Source organism: Bactrocera oleae, chromosome 3, assembly GCF_042242935.1.
Source record: "Bactrocera oleae isolate idBacOlea1 chromosome 3, idBacOlea1, whole genome shotgun sequence".
Taxonomy (NCBI): Eukaryota; Metazoa; Arthropoda; class Insecta; order Diptera; family Tephritidae; genus Bactrocera; species Bactrocera oleae.
In genome coordinates this window covers 8378518-8403373 of record NC_091537.1, presented here as the reverse complement: position 1 = coordinate 8403373, position 24856 = coordinate 8378518, and the positions used below count along the sequence as shown (strand labels likewise).

General features: G+C 35.1%; 1 protein-coding gene across 4 annotated transcripts; it reads right to left on the bottom strand.

Moving 5' to 3' along the window:
• Positions 1-1017: 1017 nt before the first annotated feature.
• VGlut (Vesicular glutamate transporter) lies at positions 1018-23154 on the bottom strand. Of its 4 annotated transcripts, none has more exons than XM_070107393.1 (10): positions 23105-23154; positions 21998-22190; positions 18402-19064; positions 7815-8139; positions 4976-5212; positions 4001-4194; positions 3462-3921; positions 3198-3383; positions 2584-2784; positions 1018-2196 (listed from the first exon to the last, which is right to left on the bottom strand). In XM_070107393.1, exons 3-10 carry the CDS (start codon positions 18449-18451, stop codon positions 1903-1905), a joined length of 1947 nt encoding a protein of 648 aa, XP_069963494.1. In that variant the 5' UTR covers positions 18452-19064; positions 21998-22190; positions 23105-23154; the 3' UTR covers positions 1018-1902. The 4 variants fall into 4 exon arrangements, with proteins under 4 accessions (XP_069963494.1, XP_069963495.1, XP_069963496.1 ...); XM_070107394.1 differs by having other exon boundaries at positions 23109-23154; XM_070107395.1 differs by having other exon boundaries at positions 23026-23110.
• Between the last annotated feature and the right edge of the window lie 1702 nt (positions 23155-24856).

The window sequence follows — 24856 nt, the reverse complement described above, 5'->3', positions numbered from 1 at the left end:
TTTACTAAAATAAAAAAAATATTTTAAAATTCTGACCAAAAAAAATTTTATAACTGAAAATATCACTAACTAATTTTAAACTTTAATAGTAATATTTTCACAATAGAAGTTATGAAAAAAGTTTTAAAAAATATATTTCACTATAAAAATTAAAAAAAAAACTAATTTGAAATTTACCAATACCAAAAACGTTTATTTTACATACAGATTTATATAAATATAAGTAAAATCTAAAACTACGTTAACACTTAAAGTACACACATTAAAAAATTAATTTAAAAATGTAATTTGTTTTTACAATATTTTACACTATATTTTCATTTACATAAATATTTTTCTACGCTTTATTTACCATTAATATAACAAGTTAAATATATGAATTTATATCATAACAATAACAGTTTAGCTTTATATTTAACATTTTTAACTTACTTTTTTGCCAAATAAGTTTTTTTTATAATTTCTATACATTTCTTGCGTATTTGTTGCATTTTCCTACATTGAGAATATCATTAACGGTAATAATAGAAAACATCAATATAGATTCTATTTCGTTTAATAAGTTAAAATTATAACGGTATATATACAGAAGGTTTATTTATTTATAGTTCATTGTGTTGTTGAGTATTCGGTTCAGTGTTGTATTTAATTTTGATTCAAATAATATTTTATTTGTGAGAAGTGAAAAATTAACGATGTGGTGAAAAAAGATTTAGTGATTTTGCAGTTGCCATTACATACAGTGTGTCAAAATAGTACTGCAACACAAAATAATTGATATTGGGTTATTTTTATTTTTTTGAAAGTATAACTATACTTTTCAATTTATCAAAATAATTTAAAAAATAAATGTTACTAAAAAGTTTTAATAAAAAAATGCTTCTTCCGAAATAAAAAAACAAGTTAATTTTTTTTTTCAAAATGAAAAAACAAATAAAATTTTTAAAATTGTTTTGCTTGAAAAACTTAAATGTGGTCAATACATGCTACAGCTGTAATAAACATTACAGTCAAATTTACAATAAATCGGTGCATATAATTTTAAAAATTCATTTTTGGTTTTTGTATTATTTTTAAATAAAATTTTTACTTGAGTTATGTTCATTCGTAAATTAAAAGAAGAAAAAATTCGAAAAAAAAAATTAAATAAAAACATTTTTCTTATTAAACAAAAAACATGTAATTTGTTAAATTTCTTTAAATAAAAAAACAAAAAAAATTGTAAAAAAAAATGTTTGTTTTGAAAATTTTAAATTTGGTTAATACAATCTAGAGATGTAATAAAAATTTAAAAATTACAGTCTACGGGTGATAGAAATTAATTTTTGATTTTTGTATTATTTTTAAATAAAATTTTTACTTGAGTTGTGTACATGCGTTACATACAAGAATTAAATAGTTTCTTAAGAAATAAATATTTTTTTCGAATATTTCATGCTTTCATCGCTCTTTATCAATCGTAGAACTCAAATTTTATGTATGCATATTTATTGTAAACACTGTTATAGTTTATATTTTAATTATAATGCTTCTTGTTGTTGTAATAATTATAGCTGTGTGGCATTTTATATATAATTTTTGCATTGATTCGTACTTTGGTTCCAGTAATTTGTAAGTTATTTGATCTAAATACAGTAATAGTTATAAACATACATATATACAAGTATGTATGCATAAACAACAAAAACAAGTTGAAAGCTACTTTTTGATTTCCGAAGATATTTGTGGGTTATTTGCGCTATACCTTAATGTATTTTTATATTTGCCAGATTTCATTGTTATAGTTTGTGATAATACTATTTTGTAGTTTTGAATTTCGAATATTTTTTTTCTTTTGGAATTTTGCTAAATTTTTTTTTTTCACTAGTTTTTATTTTTACTTGCCATGCTCGCTCGCTCAGCCTACTGTGTTTGATAGGGTTGTTGATAATTTGGTTGCTGTGGTTGTTGTTGGTATGCCGGTTGTTGCGGGTATTGTGGATCATAGCTTGGCATTTGTTGTTGTTGTTGCTGCGTGTAGTCATAAGCCGCATATGCGCTGGCATCAGCTGTCTGTTCGGGCATAACGCTCTCCTCGGGTATAGTGCCACCCGACATGGCGGCGAAGGGATTATTGGCCACGTGACCGGTCGCACCATAATTGATGGCATTCGGTTGTTGCATTTGACTTTGTTCGGTGTATTGCGTTGTGACGCCCTGTTTTTATTTTTTTTTAGCCGCCGCGAAAGAGAATTGTTTGGAAGAAGAGTTGAAAATAAAAATAATTGCAATGCATTAAAAAGCTATTTCATGTGATGAAAAGATATGAATAAGCTTTAATGTAGCTTTTGTTGTGACAAAATGCACTTTACATTATGTATACCCCCTTATCGCCCCTCTATTCTCTCTTATACTTAAAAGCAAAAAAAAAGCATGTAATGAACATAAAAATTGTGATTCATTTAAAAAACAATAATTTCGATGCTTAATGCCGTTATGGCATGCCAGTTTGTATATCATGCACTTACACACACACACACACACACACTTATATATTAGTAGCAGTTAATGATAACTCCATGAATCGCTTGCTTTCAAACTTACAAAGGATGTCTCCTTGGTATAACCGCCTTGGCTGGGATCTTCGGCAATTGTGCCCATTGGTGGCGCCCACACCTGTTTCTCTTCTTGCGGTGGTTCGGCCCAGGGTTGTAGTTCGCCGGAAGCGAAGATGCCAAAGAACGTGCAGCCGATTAAATGAACGCATGCGGCAAGTGTGAAGACGGTGGTCCAACAATCGTGAGGCTAAGGGCGGAAAGTGGGGGATTTAGGTTTAAAAAAAAAAAACACAGTTAATTTTTTATCATAAATCCAGAAATAAATGAAATTTATATACAAATTAAAAAAAATTACACACTCATTATGTTAGGTTACAGAGATCTCGCCAAGTGAAGAAAATATCTCGAGACAGCTTTTTGATTTCTCAGAAAATATACTTTCAGGGGGGAAAAAATGTTAAATACTAGTAAACACATAGCGAAGTGTAAGTTTGGGTCAATATATACGCTCGCTGAATATCCTGAGTACCGTCATTCACGATGAATGAACACGTCTCGCATAGAGATGAGAATCTCTTTGTCTTATTACTACTTTTTTCTTTCTTAAGTTTCGCTTAATGCTCGAACCTTCTAATAACTCTTTGAAATTTCGTTACTTACGTGTTTACGGATCATGCCATCCAACGCGTAGGGCACAATTATGCCAGCCAAGGTACCAATACCATTCGAGAGACCCATCAAAATACTAGCATAGCGTGGAGCAATATCCAAATGATTTACATTATAACCCGAAATAGCGAACCCACTGAAGGCAACACCACAAGTCAGAGCAAACATGGCGCCAGTCTGAAATACAAACATTTAGTGGAACATATTTAATTAGTCTAACTGGGTTTAGATAGAAATACTTCTAAGCATACTTACCGCCGTATCGGAGTGCGCAACGAAGAGAAAGAATAGACCCTCCATACCGAAACCGCCACAATTGAACAGTTTGCGCACATTCGTGGTCGACATAATGCCATTTTTACGCAGATGATCAGCCAACATGCCACCGAATGGCACAATAGTGGTCATAATCAAATGTGGCAGCGAACCGATAAAACCGGCCTCCTCCACCTTAAAACCGAACTTATGCTTGAGAAAAGACGACTGGAAGAGCACGAGCAGATAAAAGTTCCACGAACGACAAAAGTTCGCCACAATAATTGCATAGACGGGCATGGAGCGCACCATCTCACGCCACGGTGTGGTGCTCAACGACGGCATTGAGGGCTGCATAGAGGTCTCGCCCAGCGATTTCTCGATATACTTCAATTCCGGTATGCTGATGGCAGGATGTTTGCGGGGATTCTCAAAGCAGAGCCACAACCAAAAGAGGTACCTGCGGATTGATTGAGTATAATTTTATGAATTTGAAGAATTTCATTATACATTAAAAAAGTTGTGCCACGTTTTCATACCATGTTATGCCGAATACGCCGTAAGCATAGAAAGGCGCCTGATAGCCAATCGCGTCGGCGAGCAGACCGGACAATGGCAGACCCACCACAACGCCCGCATACGAGCCGCTGAATGCTAATGTGGCCAGGCGTGAACGCTCCATGGGTGGTGCCCAAAATCGCCAGATACCATGACAAGCCGGATAGGTGACACCCTGTATGGGACAAAAGTGGACAAAGGCAATTCAAAAAAGGCTTTAGTATAGTAGTATAGAAATTATAAGAAAAAAATTGCATTGTCAAAAAAGGCTCATAAAAGTAAATATAGCATATTTAATACAATTTTATTGTTGTTTTTATTAACTCTTATTTTCACTATAGTTTGCAGAAATAAATCGCAGGAAACAGGAAACGCAAGATTTCCATTGCCGAAGCTTCATAGAAAAAAAAAAAACTAAACGAAATAAAAGGCAGAAAAAAGGCGAATTGCTCATCAAAAGATGGCGTAAGGATTTGGCAGTAGCAACCCTCAACGCCTAAAAGCAGATTACATCATGTTTTCATTTCGCCAGCCAACAAAACAGTCATATTAATATTATGAAAAGAGAGCTTAAATGCATGCATGTATGTGCTGAGACACACATACATACACGTATACATATGTAATCTTAAATAAATATACAATTGCAATACTTTTATATGATTCAATTTCACTTTGAATGCCTGCAAATCACACGCCTGATGCGCTATGCGCAGGCAAATTCGCAATTTCAGTCAAATTCTGAAGAATTCAAGTGGCTTTGATCTGCTTAACGCAAATCGAATTTCATACAAAACGCTACCTTACGCCTAACCGTTACTACGTTCATACTTATTTATGTGACAAATATTGTTTTGTGTGTATATGTATACTCGTATCTATGTCTCTGATTTGCTATCCTAAACACCGTCCAATTTGAATGCTCTGTTTTTTTTTTTTTGGTAACTCCCACTCACCTCGAATAGACCTTGAGTTACACGCACACCTATCAATACATAACCATGACACACGGCCATCACCACTGGCACCAACAGATGCAATGTTGCCGAGCATACAATTGATAAGCCGAAGATTTTATTAGCCGGAAATCTCGATGCTATGAAACCACCCGGTATTTGTGTGATCAAATAGCCCCAGAAGAATGATGAATCTACATGACTCTCCACAGCGACACTCCAGTTCATGAATTTTGTCTGAAAGGAAATAAAGTAATATTAATATATATAGTATTATTTATTTTAGTGCATAAACTTTTATTATATATTTTGGGTATTAGTAAGGAATTACGTAAATATGTAATATACATATGTAGTGTAGTTGGAAAATTTTCGAAGAAAAACTACATATAAATTTTTGTCTAAACATTACTTTATATTGCTTTACAAAAATCTTTTGGAAAGTATCAATTCCTCTACCTTCTATAAAAATGCTCTCAAAAATGTCTCGTTCCATTATTTAAGCCCCCGAAAATTTTCCGAAACTTGGTTTTAGTTGGATTACTGAGAAAATTACTAGTACAAGAGATCAAAAAAGTGTTAAAATGTTTCTCAAAAACACCCTTCGAAAATTGTAACATATGTGGTCTCTGAAGACAAGTTCACTTTTCGTACATTTTTTACTACATCATTTGTCATGCTTTTTAGACAAGTATACAAGAACTTGATCGGTCAGTTTGAATGGTAGCTATGTATTATAGTGATCCGAACTAAATAAAATATTCGAAGCTTGATTCGCCCTGAACAATAATTTCTGCCAATTTTCGTTAAGATATCTCGTCAAATAAAAAAAGTTTTTCATATACAAGGACTTGAGGATTAGTTCGTGTATATGCAGACAGACGGACATGGCTATATCGATTCAGCTCGATATTATTTCTATTCTCCATCTATTTGCTAAACTTTAAGAAATATACAAAAAATTTGCTATTAGAATCTTGTCGTTAAAAAATCTGGTCTAAATCGTTATAGAGAAGATGAGTAAACGTAGTATTTTGGCTCTATGAATTTTCAAATAGACAATTATTTATGCAATTTTTTCGCGACAAATTTCCCTGATAGAGTAAATTTTTCAGATGTAGAGTGACAGATAGTCGACGTAGCGCCTTAGAATAAAGCTTCAATAAGTGATATATGCCTTACTGGTTCTTATGTCAGCCGAAACTAGAATTGATATAAAATTCTTGAGTAGAATAGGGGGTCTATAAAATGTGAGAATCAAGACTGGAACAAACCTCGACCTATGAACATACTGACTCGAAGTTTATTGTATTGTAATAGTAAAAAACGAACTAGTTCTGGGTCTCAGGAAAGTTCAAACCTCAAAATACAGACTGGAAGTATTCGATATTTGGGGTTCTGCTTGCTTCATATAACAATCACTGTTGGTTTTCGAAAGAACTTACAAGATTTTTATAGTGACGTTATAGTTTCGTTAAGGTCATAAGAGTTTCACCTGATAATGCAAAACTTGGGATTTTAGTAGAAAAGCGATGGTATAGTGTCGAAAGTGTTAACAAAGATTAAACATTTTCCATAAAAAGTTAACGAGGGGCTAGAAGTAGACTAGAGGTTTGGTACAAAAAGAATATCGCCTGAAATTATGACTTTTGTAGGACTGCAACTCGGAAAAGAGGACATCCGAAGCGCACCAGATATGTTTATGTTACTCTTCAGCGGGAAGAATAGAGGAAGAAAGTTTCGAGGCTGTCTCTTTTAAAAGTTAACGTTACATAAAAACCTTAATCAATTCTTCCAAACGAACCTACATCTCTACCACTTTCCACTACTCACTTTTAAAACTCTTCTCAACCACACTACTCAATTTCTTTTCCCCGTCAAACCTGCAACGACAAAGTATAAATGTATCCATTAGCAGCTGCAATAATGGGACTCCCAACAACAATTGTTGCAGCAGCAGAAAAAAGCACATAAGTCCACAAATAAACTTGTAGCATTCAAGTACGTCGCATTGAAATGGAAAATGCACACCCAAACCCATTTCTTACTATTTATATAACCACAATGCATATTTTGCAACAAATGATGCGGAATCTCGATAGCTAAGTGCATAGCAACAAAAGTCACAAAGTCGAGATACCCATCTGAGTAGTAGAGGCAAGGGTTTGGCAGTGGGCTGACAGCAACGGCAAATAAGTGCAAAAAACATCCTGTTGTCGACGCAAAAGTTGGCGCCAGCAGTCGAAAACCGAAATACTTGCTCACCAAAGAGCCCTGAAGGCATTATTAACGAGCGTGACGGAATTACACCCATAACCATTGAAAAAGGAAATCTCTAAAACATTTACAAAACATATAAATAAAAGAATATTTAAATGCGCATAGAGCAGCAAGCGGAGAGAGTACAACAAAGTACAAAAAAATATGAGTTGTGAATTATGAGCTTGCGCTCGTGATATGGGCGACGCCAGGCAGTTGCTGGCGTAAGAAAATTTAAGTTATCAAAGGCAGAGAAGAATGTTACAAATGTATACATATATTTATATATAGATACATGCTTGTATGCTTTGAGAGTCAACATATCGAAATTTGAAACGTGACTTTGGCCTTCGGCATTTTTCACAAATGTCAAAAATTAATTGACAGATATATCACTCGTCGGTCACACATATTTATGCTATCGCAAATTAGTTAAATTTCAGCTGCCTTGCCTTGTGAATAGGGATATCATTAATTGTAGCATACGAGTATGTAGTATATATAATATATGTACTATATTACGTACAGTACATGTATTAGGGTGATCCAGAAAACCAAATACCAAATTCAAAACACTCACATGATTTTGTTCTCCTTTCAGCTTTGCCGCCGACATATTGCAACGCATGCCAAACGATATCATGAAGCCAACACAAGCCATCACGGCAATCGTGTAACGCGCCGGCAAGCAAGGACACTCGGCTTTGCAATACTTATCGATTTTACGTAATGGCGGGCGTTCGATTTCCTCGAAAGAGGCTGGCGAATCGGGTCTATCATCATCGTATGGTATGCCGCCGCCGGGGCCGTCGCCGATCTTATCGCCGTCCTCCATCTCTTCGTAACCACCATAGCCGCCATGATAGTTTTTGGAGATCTCAAATTTTTCAATATTCGGTTTGATGCTGAAAGAGAGGAGCAGAAATAAAAATAAGTGATGGGGTGAGTGAGTGATTTAGTCAATTGGTTACTTTTTTTTTAGTATTTTATATTTATAATATATAATGCAATATCTAAGGAGCATTTATGACTATGAAGTGCAGAAGATAAAAATCAGTAAAATGCAATAATGTTTAAAGCACAGCATCTTTCCAATTTTTTTTTTTCCAATTTCTATGATACCTTGATTATGACATTCGCATGACAACAAACATGCTGACCATTCCCTGGGGTCATATAAATTACATCTTAATGGCCAAGTGGTCATAGAATGCAACGTGAAGCCACAAAAATACCTGTTGATTGGAAGCTTTCAATATAATTGAGCAATAAAATCTGAGAAATGCGAAGGCGTGCATAGAAAAAGCATCACAAACATACACAGACACAATCTCATATACTAGCACACACACTCACACACTTATATGTACCACACGAAGGTACACCGCACGGCGTACAACGATTTACCGTTGAAATGTGTGATACCGGCAATCAGCGGTAAATACGAGTGTTGTCACCCCAACAAACGTTAACAAAAACAACAACTTTTTGCCGCAGCGCTGAGTGAAGGCGAGGCAAACCAAACCAAACTCCCAAAGGAGCTGACAGCAGCCAACAGCCAGCAAATAAGTGCGAGAGCGTGAATTTGTTGCAATGATACAAACTGTAGATTGCTGGGGTCGCATAATGAAAGGGTAGTGTTGTTGTTTTGCTGCTCTTAACATGCTTGTTTGTATATAATGTTTGCTTAAAGCTGAGACAGACGTGTCCAATTGAAATGAAATTCAATTTTATTAAGTGCGTATCAATAGTTACGAGATGACAGTGTTTGTTGTTGTTGTTGTTTTCGGTGTTTTGTTGTTCGTAATAGTAAACATTTGTGTTCTGAACTCACGTTGGTTTATGGAGTTAAGGTGGTATGCGTTTAGTTCAGACCTATTCGGTAACTTTGGGAAGCGGAATATCAATAGTTTCGTTAGAATCTAGTTATACATCTGCAAAAGTTCAGCAGAAAGTTCTTGAAGAAAAATTTCATCCGATATGACAAAATTAGAAATATGAATTTTCAAAAAATAATAATATGTGGAGCCGGCATCAATTGAAAAGCAAAGATAACACTTTTTAAAATGGTGGAAAAAAACAAAGGGAGAGTTAAAGTCATAAAAAGGAAGTATACGGCACAAAGTTAGCTGACAAGAAGATATTACTGCTGTATTTGCCTATAACTTTCACTCTAAATATATGAAAAAAAAAATGTGTAAAGTATGTAAAAACTGGTTCAAAAGTGTATCGGAAAGTACTTGTCAATGCTTAGCTAAGTCAAGCACCTCCGACTCCAAAGCTTTTCGACTAAATTTAATGGAGCGGTATTTTAGTTCAATCTTAGTGTTCTCAGCAAATGACGTAATTGAAACGGGCGGTAAATGTTGCACAACTCTTTATTCAAATTTATTTTCTCTGTTAGTATGTTAGCCTAGGTATAGGTATAACTTATCGAAAAATTAAAAAAATCATTTTTCTTATTTTGCAAACCAGCTGTGCCGCCTAAGTCTCTTTTTGTGATGTAAGATAATTAATTAGCATAATTAATTCTAGTCCATTCTACGGCAGCGCAATTTGATTACTTATTAACTATCATAAATACTAGAAAACTTAAAGTTTCGCTCAAAGATCTTATTTAGTCCTACGAACTTCAATTTTTAACTTACCTTTCGGTTGTAAGGGAAAAATATTCTAGTTTCATTTCGCTTACTCAGTTACTTTTATACGCTGCTCTCGCAGTTTGAAGCCATCGTTGGCAAAATCAATTAACAACACAAAAGCTCGTTGTCATAACAACAACACAAATAATCTTGTTTTCGCCGCCATTTGAAGTGCTTCAATTGGCTTTTGTACTTTTCCAACGATTTACTGCCAATTATTTGGGTATTTATGAGTAAACGGCATAAACTGCAGTCACACCACAGTAGCCAAGCCAAGTTGCTAGGGTCGAATTTTTCAAAGCAAAAGATGTGCAAAATTGCATACCTTGCTTAGATTCTTCACCGAGTTGACAAATAAACTGGCTGCGCAGAAGCCCTACTAATTGCCTGGAAGAATGCGCTTAGTCAACAAAATACAAAAAAAAAAACATGGAAAAAAATAAAAAAAATTGTTTTTGGAAAAATAAAAAAAAATTTTGTTTTGTTTTTTGGCAAAATAAATTATACCCTCATCCTCAAACTATGCAAGTTTTTCCTTCAAGCACAACCGCATCGTCACATCAGTAGAATATGAAGAGTAATATTGGCACACATTTTACTGTCAACCAAAAGAGAAAAACAAAATAACGAAAACACACACATTCACATATAAATGACCAGCAATATCGTGCTTTAGCCACTAATCAACCCACTTACAAGCCACTGGTCGCCCGAGTTCTACTGCTTAAATGCCACAGCTACCCAACGCTTTCTTATTCCCCTATCTATCGCATTGTCCCCTTGCAAATATTTGTCAGTTGCCTCATAATTCAAATATCTGCCATTTTTCTCTGCCACACACATACACACACAGTTATTATTCTCTACCTAGCTTGCTTGTTAATGCGCTTGTTTTCGTATTTCTAAGTAGTTCGTTTGCCAAATTCTGACAGCAAGTACATTGCTTGTCCTGAACTCACACACCCAGACGCACTAAATAGATATAAATATAATATGTTTTTTTTTTTGCAACATTTTTGTTCGCTTTTTCTCAATCGCTATAAATTTCGTGTCTATTTTTATGTATGTGTGCTGTAGTTGCCCTTTAATGTCAGCCAGTTAGTCTGACGCCAATTTTATTTCCTATCTCCACCAGATATTTTATCTCTGAATGATTGTTATGTTATGGTCGCATATTCTGCTTGGTTTATTATGGCGCGCATATCCTTGCCGCTACAGTAAAAATTTTGCAGACTTTTAGGCGTCCAATAGATTAAAAGTAGTGGCGCCAGCTTTTTTGAGATTTTGGAGCATACAGCGAGTGTTTGTCTGTGGTGGCAGTGACGTGACTGGATTTGTGGCGCTGGCTGCTGCTGCATCAAGCAGAGCGGATTTGGGGTGTTATGTAGTTTCTGTGGAGTTTGTTTTTCTTTAGATATCTACATTTGGTAATACAGCGGCAGTTTGTGGCGATTAATGCGGCAGCTATTTAAATTGTCTATCAAAAACTTTATTTATTGAAATTAAGGAACAGAATTAAGTTCACAGTTGGGAAATAAAAATATTATTCCATATCCATTATTTTTGCATTAAATTCCAGGCTTCAAGTTTTAGCATAGCTAGAATGATCCGATTCTGATTTGAATCCATATGTGTTGCTATTTGGAAGCTAATTTCAGAATGCCACTCTCATAGAAACCCTCGTTCCTATTAGCAAAAAACTGAGATAGTCGATTTTCACAAGCCTCTCTTGAGCCGAAACCAGCACCAGCAAAATATTTCGCCTTAGGCAGAAACAGGTATTAATCTACTGGTGTCAGGACTAAAGCGCGGGTACATAAGAACCTCACAACCAAACTCCCGACGCTTCTGGCGAGTCACTATTGATGTGTCTAGCTTGGCGTTGTCCTAATGGAACACAATTTCGCCTATATTGGGCAAAGTTGGCCGCTTCTGACAGTTGCTTTCTTCAAGTGGTTCAATTCTTGAGTTTACAGGTCCGAATAAAGGTTTGACCTTAAGGGAGCAGCTCATATAAGATAATTCCCCCCAAATCCCACCAAAAACATAGCAAAAGCTTCCTAACCTTCAATCCAGGCGTAGCCAGAGCTTGCGCTGGCTTACCACGTTTCAACCACGACCATTTTCGTTTGATGTTATGGTAAGTGACCCACTTTCCAACACCAGAAACCGTCCATTTCAAAAATGGATTGATTTCGTTGCAATTAAACAGTGATTCCCTGATGGAAATTCGGTTCAATAGGTCTTTTTGCGTGAATTCGCATGACACCAATACATCCAATTTCTTTTTGTATCCAACCTTTTTCAAATGATTCCAAAGGGTTTTTCATATCATTTTTAGCTTGTGGGTAATCGAAACTTAAAGTTTAGTTGATTATCTTGTATATTATTTATGTAAAAAAAACCGTTATTTATGGCCGTATATTGAACATATTCACTAGATTAACTGGTTACCCCTTTAATTATGGGTCTGCCCAACAGAGATTAAAAAAAAAATATTTTTCCATAAAATTGTGTGTAATTCATTATAACGTGGAAGTTCGATTTAAAATATCTCTAAGTAGAAGTTCTGTTGTATCTATGTGTGACAATACAACAACATAACAACGCTTAATAAATTTCCATGCAAGAGACTACATCACACACACTGGCAACGCTGCCAAGTTTACTGCCATACAAGATGCACTAGTGTTGGAGACACAATGCTTCATTCCTTCATTTCATAGAGATGAATATAAAGACGCACATTAAGAAACCATTAAGATGAAAGTGTTGTGTAGTGGCATTGTGAATGAGCAAAGCAATTTCAATTACAATGCCAACAAATGGAGTGGGCGATAGGCAAGTGGCATGCCGCGGGTGGCAATGAATATGACATTCGGTTTGGCGTAAAATTTCTGCGGCTATCAATTGCCAATGCGTTGCCAACGAGGCACTTGAAGAAGTACAACAAAAGCAGCTGAAGCTGAAGACGATGACGAAGAGATGAAGAAGCAGAGGTAAGCGAATGAGTGCGGAAGAGAATGGAAAAGACTTTGTGCGTCATCAAGATGCCCATGCGGTGTACATGTATGCGTGTGTGTGAAGGCTGAGACTAAAACACGCAAATGAAAGTGAAATGGAAAGTAAGTTTGAACAACAAAAACAACAAAGCAACATATCAAAAACATTTAAATGAATCGAATAGCGGTTTATTGTGATGCGTTGTATGTGTGTATATGTAGATATGTTTATATGTATATACTACATTTTATTCTAATTCAAATTTCGCATTCAATGCAAGTCGATTTATTGTGCGCTTTTAGGCGCGTGAGCCAACGCGTTTCTCGCAGACTCGCCCACTCGCAAGCACACAGCATAAATGTAGGTAATATTCATGAGCGCGGAAAAGTTTTCATGCGCTTGCAATATCCATTTTGTTTTGTTATGCCTTGCCATGCTACGCTAAGCAGCGCTATGCTGGAACAATGGCGTTGTTTGACAGACACTTGTGCGCGCTTCCGACCTCCTTAAGTGGCGACTGTCAGCGTGACGTTGGAGAAACACTTGCTTCTAACTAACTTTCGACTTTTCTGTATTTGATCACAATAACATTTTCACGCTTTGCATGCTTTGCACGCTTTTCAATTTATGTTTTTTTTTTGTTTGCCATCAAGTGGCTGACGAAGTCAGTCGGGCGATACTTCATGCCTTCTCCTTGCTTTTAACACATTTTTATTCGTATTAATACTTGTACTAATTTACAGCACTTTGTAATATTAACGGCCGCAATTACTCCATTCAGCTCAAAGTTTAATAATTACAGGAAAGTTATAAATATAAATAGCGATCAACTCGGATGTTACCGGGGAATATTACCGTAAACTATGCTTAATATGAAAAATAATAATTCTTAGGATCAGTGAGTTCTTATTTCCGGCTTCTACATACTGTAATTTTTTCCAGCTCACAACCGATTTATCCGCACCGGCATAGAGTTTCTATAAATTCAGTGGTTATTATGTATATAGAAGAGAGTGCGTTCAAGATTTTGAAATCGAAATTCGAAATTGTCTCTTACAAGCTCCAGTTGTCAAAGTCGCCCTTCATACAAAAACTACTGTGAGTATTCTCAACTAAGCAAGCCTTTCACAAGCCAACATCTGCGCTCCCAATAGTAGCCCCAGCTTTTTTCCTTTGAAGAATTCTGCGACCACGTATAAGCAAGGGTTGCATATTTTTGCACGCGACTTTGTTTGAAAATGAAAACAATTTATCTAAATTCAAAGTATAAGGCCACCGTAGTCGAATTCTATACTAAGACAACGTGATCATGGGCTAAAATCTCGGCTAAAACTCTAAAAATGATGAGATAAAGTCTAGAGCTAACATCCCTAGAATAAAATGTGCTTATTATCTAGCAAAAAAATGCAAAAGAAGCAGACATCAATTACAATACAAGGTAGTCTTCATACCGCTGACCAAGTTAAGGGAGATGTGATTGGAATAGGATATACATTTATGAATATTGCTGAAGCTTTTATCAGAGAGCTCTCACAACCACCGTAGATATATAGTCCTATCGTCAATCCTCTGAAAATATCGCCATTAATCAACTACTAAGAATTGTTATTTCTTCTTTAATGCCCTCAAATGTTACGCGAAATGCGCCGATGGACTACCATAAAGTTTTCTTTACAGATCAGCCTGAATACCATCTTTTCTAGAGGAATTATAGTTGGGGCAATTATTGGACAAAAGCTCTGTGAGCGGTTAGTTTCAGAACTGTCACATTTTAAGCTAACATTTCGTAATTACTTTGAATATCTGTTAGCTACTACTACACTGATGTATACTTCTTTTGATCACCAAACGGCCTTTTCTGCAAATACTAAGTAAATTTGTGAAAACCTTCTGGCTGTGGTTTCACCCCATCGGTTGAAGAGCAGAAAGAAACAGTTTTCTAATGAAAAAAAAAACCTACAATGATTTTAAAAAAAGTCAAGGTACTTGAGTAGTACATAAACATAAACGAATATTGCTATTAATTTTTCCCTTAAATTCGAAGTGAACGCTTGGAATGTTTGGTTTGGCTGAACCAACTTGAAGTTTTCACACGACCATCTTAGTTACGTTTGTCGAATAATGATCGCAGGAATACGATTTTTGATAATTTTGCTACAAAAAAGTATTTTTTTGGGAAACCTCAATTTTATCAGAAATCAAAATTTTGACTAGTCCTTTGATCCTTATCTGTATTCATCTTAAGTAATAATACACTTTTATGGGTTTTGAATTTGAGAGAATTTTAAGTAGAATAATTTTACTCACCGCCAGACACTTATTTTCGGAAATTCTCTTGTAGAGATACATTAAATTTTATAGATGTTCATTTTATTATATATTTATTAAATAAAATACATCTGAAAAAATTCACAGATAGACGCGTTTTTCTGTCATGTAAGCCCTCTTATGTTTATCGATGAACGCTTTGTTGTTATGCTGAAATAAGTTTCTTATTTTCAATATAGACCACTACCGCACTATAATCATAAGTATACTTTCTTTTTTTTATACTTTTTATTTAGGCAAAACACTCCGTGTACTACAAAATCTGCGCTTCACCTGTAAAACCCATTCAATAAATTTAATACAATTCATATTTCCGAAATTACATCTCAGATTGTCCAATTACACTTGAAGCAGCTAAATATATCGCTTGCTATTCTAAATTACATTCCTACTGCAACCAACGCCATTTGACAAAATCACATACCCACAACACCTACGCAGCTTCTGTTACCTAGCAAATAGAGTTGAGAGCTCATAAAGCTCGCAGTTCATAAAAATTTCCGTTGAGCGCGTACACTTTCTTCTCGGCTTCATCCTGGTTGCACGTGCATGGAACGTGTCCGTAATTCCGGCTCCACAAGTGCGAGACATCAACGCCTCCTGGCGACGCACTCATCTATGTATTACTGAATGGCGTGTACCGCGTTGCATAGTCGGCATGCCAGCGCGTTCAATGTCATACGCTTGGAATGTCTACGTTCATAATTCGATTCTTTTCTTTTCCTCGTACTTTTTTCTTCGAGTTTTTATTTGCGGCACAAACCACTCTCAATTTTTGCTTATGTCATCGACTTGTCCTTCGTTTACTTCGTTGAATTATCAGCTGGGTTTGAGTTGTTATTGGTATGTCAATAATTTTATAACTTTCCGGCGGCACAAACACACACGGGCCTTTAGTATTCTTACGGATACTTTTTTTGCAGAGACTTTTTTTTGCTAAGAGATCTGCATTAGAAAGTTGTTCTTAGAGTTAAACTTTAGTTGTCATGGCAAGTGGTTACCTTTATGACTTTTCTAAGCATCTACATTTTGTGTTAGATTTGAAAACACCTCTTCGAGACATTTTATATTAAAGACAAGTCTTGATGACGCGGTTTGAGCTCTAAAGTTTTAAGTGACTATATAATTGATCTCGAGCGCGCAACTTTTCAAAGCTGTATATCCAAAACTATTATTGAGATCAACTTGAGAATTTAGGACAACAATTTAGAACATCTCTAAAATATGTTATAGAATTTAATGAGATAATACAATTTTTTTTTGTTTTGAAACCCGTATAACCCCTTAATCCAGTATTTGATGGTGAACGAAATAAGTATTTTACTCATCATGCTCAATCTAATTATAGCACCAAGTCAATTAGCTGAGGAAGTTGAAGTTGACTAGTTTTATTTAATATTCCAATATACACAATTTGGTTTAAGCAATTTGCATTTCTAAATAGAAAGCGTGTTGAGTTAAGTTTAGTAATTTAATTTTCGACCCACAAGTTGTAATATGTTAGTTGTAATTCATTATTTCTATTATTAACCTTTTTTCATAAATTATTGAGCGTTTATTAAAATTATCAAGTTTACTTTGTCAACTTTTTTTCACATTTCGAAATTCTTACATTTCTTCCAATGACCTTTTTTCAGACAAACGCTGATCTTTTCTTATAGACCTCATTTCAGAGGGTCGAATGAGGAAAAATTGCAAAAAGTTTTTGTCAGTTAAGTGCTAATTGAGCCATTTAACAGTCGCTCTAGAGTAAATTCAAGACAATTTGGTTGAAAGTTTGTTGAACATCTGTTTTTCTTACTAAATTGGACATACGTTTAGGGCGTATTCTTAAGAACGTAGCACATAGGACTGCTTGAACATAATGTTTACGGAGCAAAAAAACTCTCTGAAAATTAAAAGTGGTAATTATTGATATAGGTGTTGTGATGGAATGCTTACCTTCACCTTTGAAAAATGTTAAAAATTACAGTAAACTGTTATTAGAAGGTGGTCACGGACGAATGTTCAATTTCGTAAATCAAAAATTATCTCATAAACTCTGCTTTCAACATGTGGGGTCATTTAATGTTGAATAACATATTTAAGACAAAAAACTATCAGAGGTGTGAAAGCTATATTCACATATGCATGTTCTACGCACATAATGAAATATCACTCGCAAATAGTGAACCATATATACCAAAAAACTATGCTCTAGTGTAAGAACTTCTGAAACGATATAAATTTTTTCATTTAAAAATTCAAAGATTCAAGGTGCTAATGGCTTTTAAAAAGTTCTAATCTCAAATTTTTTTCGCTTTAACAATATTGTTTAAAAAAATCAGATGGATGATAAGCTAGTCATTGCGGGCATATTTAATACTCGATTTTGCAAAATATTGACTCCGTGATCGTCTGTCCATTGGAAACTCAAAATTTCAAGTAAAATCATTGTTGAATTTTTCTTTTCATGGTAAAAATTGCCAGACAACTGCTCGCGTCGGGAACAGACATTTGCAAACATACACTGGACGATATATGGAGATCCAACTTCAATCGAACTTAAAAAAGATTGGACTAATTTACGAAAAAACATGTTATCCGTTCGGTTTGCGCGCGCAGCTGAAATAGACCAGTCCGGTATATATATTTCTTAAACTAATTTGTGATAGTAAATCTTAGAGACACATTTTATGCTGTACTCTCGATACAATTTTGGAGATTAATAGTTTTTCACATATTCGATTAAATATACCGTTTATATTTTTAAAACTGCCAAAATCTAATTTACTTTGCTGCCTATAAATCTAACCATAACAAATCCAAATTATAATTATCACCCTGATTTTAAATCTACAACTCTATTTCGAGTCTCCTCAACCCTCTTCCACTCTTTAAAATTTTACCGGGGGGCGCGCAAAGAAAATGAAATATGGTTGGAATTCGATGCGGTAATAAACCGTAACAAATGATTTCATTTTCCGCCGACTCAAATAGCGCCACTGATTTGACTACAACGGCAACAACAACAACAAATAAAATTTGATTGCCGTTCAGTCATATTGCAACCACCCAACAATATGACCGTGGTCTGTCGTCTATGACCAGTCAGTGGTCCGTTAAATTAAATTTCGAACTTTGTGTGAGCATATTCTTTTCAAGTTATTGCTTTTGTTGCTATATTTTGTACTACTCTGCAAAAGCCCACTTACCCACTAAAAGCGCCCGTTGCTTTCTCCTTAAATGCTGCTAAGCCCTTCATGTTGTTAGTGCTGCTGTTGTTGCTGTTTTTATTTTGATTGCTTACGTTTGGTGTTGTTGTTGTTTGTTTGTAATGCTAACTTATTGTTTTTGTACACTCGTGGTTGGTCGCCGGTATATTTCACGGAAAGTTGACTACCGCTTCATGGATGGTCCACAGCCTCCGCTCGTACTTCTCACACTCGCCACTAAGCAATACTCTGCGCTCACCGTTACCACTTATTTTTTCATCACCTTTACACACTAATACGCTTATCTGCTTCGCGCGTTAATTTCACGGCAATTCATGTATGCGCCTAAAGTTATGCTACACTTTTCGTTTGCAACGCGTTTCTACGCCCAGTTTTCACTTTAATTCGCTGTTTACGAGCACAATTCGTTTTTGGCACACATCGGCACGCACTCACACATATGTAGCTAGAAATGTGTGTATGTGTATTTTTTTATTGGATTTTATAACATTTGTGAAGACTCATAATTTCATTCCATTGGTTGTGTGTTGGCTTGCTGTTGTTGTTGCTCAGCTTGTATGTTGTCGGACTATTTGTTTTTGTACCAGCAGCAGAGACAGCAGTAATAACATCAGTCACCGTTTTTGGGGTCATTTTCCATTTCTACAAAGAAATCAGAGCAAAAAAAAAACGGAATGAATTTCGTATTTCACTGAAGCGTGTTCTTTTGCTGATAAGCAAATGGTAAAGTTTGTGGTGTGCAATTTATTTACTGCACTTCCTCCCCTCTAACTACTTACGCTCGTGTCTTATATTTCATAAGCGGATTATTTTAATAAATTTCTCTATGCGCTCCGAATAAAGTGATGAGTTGTGCAAAATTGTGCATAGTTGCATAGTTTTGGGGGCGAAAGAAGAGTGAAAAAGCCAAATATGTTATCTAAGAAATTCTTAATATAGAAAACAGCTTCGAATGGAAATTCAAATAATTAATTTTAATGATGTCTCAAGAAATCGCGATATTTTATTGCAATTTTTAACAATTTCAAGTTGTGCGTAACATACTTTTTGGAGCTGAACAGTTCTTTTTCGAATCAATGAAAAAACGAACTTTACATTTTCTGTATACCTGTTTTTTACAGCGTTTCGAAATTAGCATAAAATTTATTTATAAGATTGCATGACGTATAGTTATATTTTTCAAAGTAACAAAACATACTTTTTGGAGCTGAACAGTTCTTTTTCGAATCAATGAAAAAACGAACTTTACATTTTTTGTATACCTGTTTTTTACAGCGTTTCGAAATTAGCATAAAATTTATTTATAAGATTGCATGACGTATAGTTATATTTTTCAAAGTAACAAAACATACTTTTTGGAGCTGAACAGTTCTTTTTCGAATCAATGAAAAAACGAACTTTACATTTTCTGTATACCTGTTTTTTACAGCGTTTCGAAATTAGCATAAAATTTATTTATAAGATTGCATGACGTATAGTTATATTTTTCAAAGTAACAAAACATACTTTTTGGAGCTGAACAGTTCTTTTTCGAATCAATGAAAAAACGAACTTTACATTTTCTCTATACCTGTTTATTTTGTACAGCGTTTCAAAATTAGTCATGAAAATTTATGTGTAAGACTGCATGAAGTATAGTTATATTTTTCAAAGTACTCTTATAAAATTGAATCGGAAATTGTTGCCGCCAAACGTCTATGCATACTACTAATTTTTTCGACACTTTCGAAAGAGTTCTTCAAATTTTTTTGGGGTTAAAGTTTAAAAGATAAAACCTCCATTTTCTACAAGACTTTTCTATAGAAAACCTATCTACCGAGATAAGAAAGCTATATAGCTAGAAACCACAAAAATGTATGTGCTTATTGAATATAAATGTCGAATTTTTATCTGAAACCGCAACAATTTTGCGCAAAACGAAACAATGTAGTATAATTAGAAAATAATCGACAGCCACTTGATAGAAACTGAGCCATTATCTATAGCTTTTTTAATGCATCAATCCGGTTCTCATCGCTCAATTTTAAAATAGTAATTTTATGAAAAGATTTAGGTTAAATTAATGTTGGTAGATTGCGGTGGACTCAATATCTTTCAAACCACACTTTTTAAACACTATATTTGACATTCGGCAATTTGCCTGGTTCACTAGGACCTTTCCGTCACACTTTTTATTGGAAAATTATCTAGTCCCCTGAGTCTGTTACATATCATAACGCCTTTAATTAAATTTAGGGTAGAAAGTGGAGGATGGGGAGTTTTGTAGGCTTAATAAAAAATTTTTAGCAGCTGAGTCTAAAAACTTAGGGTAAAAACTTATTACGTCTTGGAAGACCTTGAAAGGAGGAATAGGAGAATTAGTCTCTCTCATTCATTTTATACACTTCACTGCTAGTTTTAGTTTCTTTTTAAAATCCAGTCCCTCCGATGGAAACCTCTCCTTACTAACTAATGTCACTATGGCATTACTTAGTACAAAGGCTCTTTGAATCAGGAAGTGGTTATAATAAATATATTGACGCTTATATTTTTTTCTAGATATTCGGCCCAGCTGGTTTCCGTATTTGTAAAGTACTATTGATTTTATCTAGTATGTGTAGCAACTTGAAACAGTCTTGACCAGATATAGAATTCCTCAAAAAAATTTTGTCAAGACAGTAATTAACGCAAAGCTTCATAGGTTCGTTATTGAAATATTTTTATATCCTCAACAGCGTATTATAAGTTTGCTACGAAGTTTGTAACGCCCAGACGTAAACGGAGACCCTATTAAGTATGTATATAAATGATCAGCGTCACGAGCTGAGTCAATTTAGCCATGTTTCTCTGTTTTGTATATACGCGAACTAGTACCTTAGTTTTTGAGATATCTATCGGAAATTTTGCAAACGTTCTTTTCTCCTCAAAAAGTTGCTCATTTATCAGAACCATCGATATCCAAACACTATAGGATATAGCTGCCATACAAACTGAACGATTAGAATGAAGTCCTTGTGTGAAAAGCTTTTAAATTTAATTAGTGATCTTCACGGAATTTGGCATGAACTAATGTCTAAGGCAGCGCTACGATTTCTAAATATATTTTTCATACGGCAAATGGCTGCCATGTAAACTGGCCGATCAAAATCAAGTATTTGTATGGAAAAAATTCAACAAAACATAAAATTATAATAGGAGACGCATTTTTAATGCAGAACCTTAGAAATCAAAATAAAAATTCTAATTTGTGAATTTTCGTGAAGATTAAAAAAAAAAAATAATGCTAAATAATTTTACTAGGAAATAAATCTCGTAAAACTTGCAATATATTACCACCCTAAGTGATCACTATAAAGTTCCGTCGAATACAATATCTAACGCTATAAAAATTATTATGTTCTTGAAATAAATTATGTAACTACTCAATTGTGACCTTAAGCTTTTACAATCTCGGCTAATAGCCCGAGATCAAGGCACATATTACAAATACCATATAACAACTTAGACTCCAAGGGCTTTGAGCTTTATACGTCTCTTATTTTAAATTTTTTTATTATTATTTTATTTTAAAAAATTTTTTTTTCGAAAATACTCACACTTCAATTCTATATAATCCATTCCTTCATATATTTTCGGTAGTCTTATGCGCATTAGCTGAGTTATATTCCACGCGATTTTAATATTTTATGTTAGACAAAAAAAAAATACACTTAAAATTTATCACAAACAAGGTACATCGATACAATTACTGATAAGTTACTTTGGCGTCGGAGTTTTTAACGGATTTCGCTGCGAAAATTATTTTCGAATTATTAAAAATTAAATGGTTTTCAAGTCGAAAATTTTACTTATCACAATACCACACGAAGAAATTATGAAAACTTAATCTAAAAAAATGAAAACTGAACTAAAGAGTTCTATAACAGAGTAAGGAACTTAAAAGTTGCTCAGCAGCCGTGGCGACATCTCGCGAACCGAGCGTTAAGCTGCGCGAGCAAAACGTTTGGAGCTCTAACGGAAGACTGCGAGCGTTGCGATTACAAGCTGCAGCAACTGCCGAGGCAGTGGATATGGCAGATCAAGGCAGCTTATCAAATACATATTTGGCTAGGTATTTCGCTAGCATGTACGAGTAGACGGTGTTGCAAAGCTGAGATTTGAGCTAGGTGCGCGCTGATTGTAGGCGTTGAGGGGAGTGAACTGCGAAGGCGAGCGAGTGAGAGTTGAGCGAGTGGGTGCAAGGTTGGAAGCCTATATAAGTAACGGGGTAACGGAACAAGCGTGGGTTTGGATTTTGTGGGTTGTGATGGCTTATATACATAGAATTGATATATGTGTAGCGCTCCCACTCGCACGCACACTGCGCTGTTGCAGCCGAATGCCTGCATGTGACGGAAAAATGTGCACTGGAAAGTCAGTAGCGCACATTGAAAACCAGCAGCATTCCAATAGACTTTCTTTAACATGTGTATGTGTATATGTAGGTATTTGGTATATAAAGATATATAATGAAAGCAAGCTGTGAAAGTGAAAATTTTCGAGGATCTCGGTTCTAAATTATTTCAATTTTTTCGTTTATAATTTAGATAAACACTTCTAGTTTAATAACAACAGTAAACAATACTTTTTCTTTAAGTATTTTTAATTAAATTATTAATTCTTTTATTTTTAATGCTATATATATTTTTTTTTTTAACACTGACTAACACGTTGAGAGCTCCGCTGGACCGATTACACCACACAGCAGGACAACGCACGAAGAACTAGCCTTAGTATCGCTTTTAGCCACACATGCTTGCCGTGATGGCCAAGCATGAGCGCCAAATTCAACATACCAGCTATACACCACTCACTCTAGCGCACGCTGAAGAAGAGCGCAGCGCTAGTGTGGTGAAAAGCTGTGTGGGCTACATATACAGAGGCACGCTGCGATGCAAAGGAATTTTCATTGCCTCACACATACACACACACAATCAAACTCACAAGCAAACACACATATATACATACGGTTATGTAAATGACTTTTAATAGGCGAGGGTGGCTTGCGCACAGCAGGCAACAGTTACAATTGTTTAGCTTGTCCATAGAACACACACACATAAAGCTATACCCTTATACGAAGGCGCACACACACACACAAGCATTCACTTTGCGCGCTAGCTGAGTGGTGTGGGTTGCCACCTGTGTGCTTGGCCAATCACAACAGCGACTAGGTGGAGCTGTGTGCGCCAAGCTCGCAAATACATACACACACATACATGCAAACATTTCGTTGTAAATATGGCGCCTGACAGCAGTTTATATAATACATGTACAAGCAGTTATATAACGAGTGATATTTTCCACCAGCAATATGGCATTCCAACATATAATCATACACACACCCAGCATTTCATTGAATGGCAATCTTGCGTGAAACATAGTTAGTTTGTTGCCAGGCTGTTCGCATTGTTTCATCTCCAGCTCCAGCATCATGCCAAGCCACAATGCCAACTCGGCACTGATATATGAAATGCCACATTGTCTTGCCACAGCATATTTTTGCCTGCCGCACTGCGAGATATACACTCAATCCCAGGCGAAGTTTCATGTCGCTCTGTTCGAACCACATTCATTTCCCTTCCATTTATACCCGTACATGTGTGTGTGTATGTATGTGTGCGTTTGTTGACTTTGCAGTCGGCCATTTTGAATGTGACGCTCACCTACCGCTTATTTCAAGCCACATACTAGTGTTTTCCATTCCATAAATTCTACTACATGAGCTCTTTGACTTGTTTGCTGTAGGTTGTATGTGATTTATGATTCAAAAATAAAATAATTTTTTATTTGCATGTGTGTAGAATGTACATATGTACATTGTGGTTAATAAAACTAAATATAAACAAGTAGTTGCATCTATTTTTGGTAGCTGTATTTATAGTAAATCAATACTAGTAACACGCACAATAACTTTTCTCTTAGTTTACAACTACAACAATTTCCTAGTTGCAGAGAGCCACGCGGAAAGTTTTTAGTTAGAAACTAATGATCGCAGCAAGTCCCCTAGGTGCTTAATACCATCTAGGCACCAAAGTCTAATATAAGGTCTTGTAAAAAGAAACCCATTATTTTTTTAAATCTTTAGTAATCTGTAACTCGCCTTGTATAATTACTATCGGCTTATATATGTAAAATGGCGTTAGAAATACAAGACTTTTTACTAAAAAAAACTATTCAGATAGTTTTGTGATTGTTTGACTCAATTCTGTTTGAGCCCGAGCCATAGATGGACACCAGCAAAGAGAAAATACGACATACAGTTTTTCTTCGATAAAGATGAAAACGCAAGCCAAATTTACCGGTAATTTTGATGTCAATTGTTAAAATATCGATAAAGTAATGGCAATCGTCGAGTACGATTGCTATCTAGACACTGTTTCGATCGCTCAAGAGCTAAACATTGCACAAGAAAT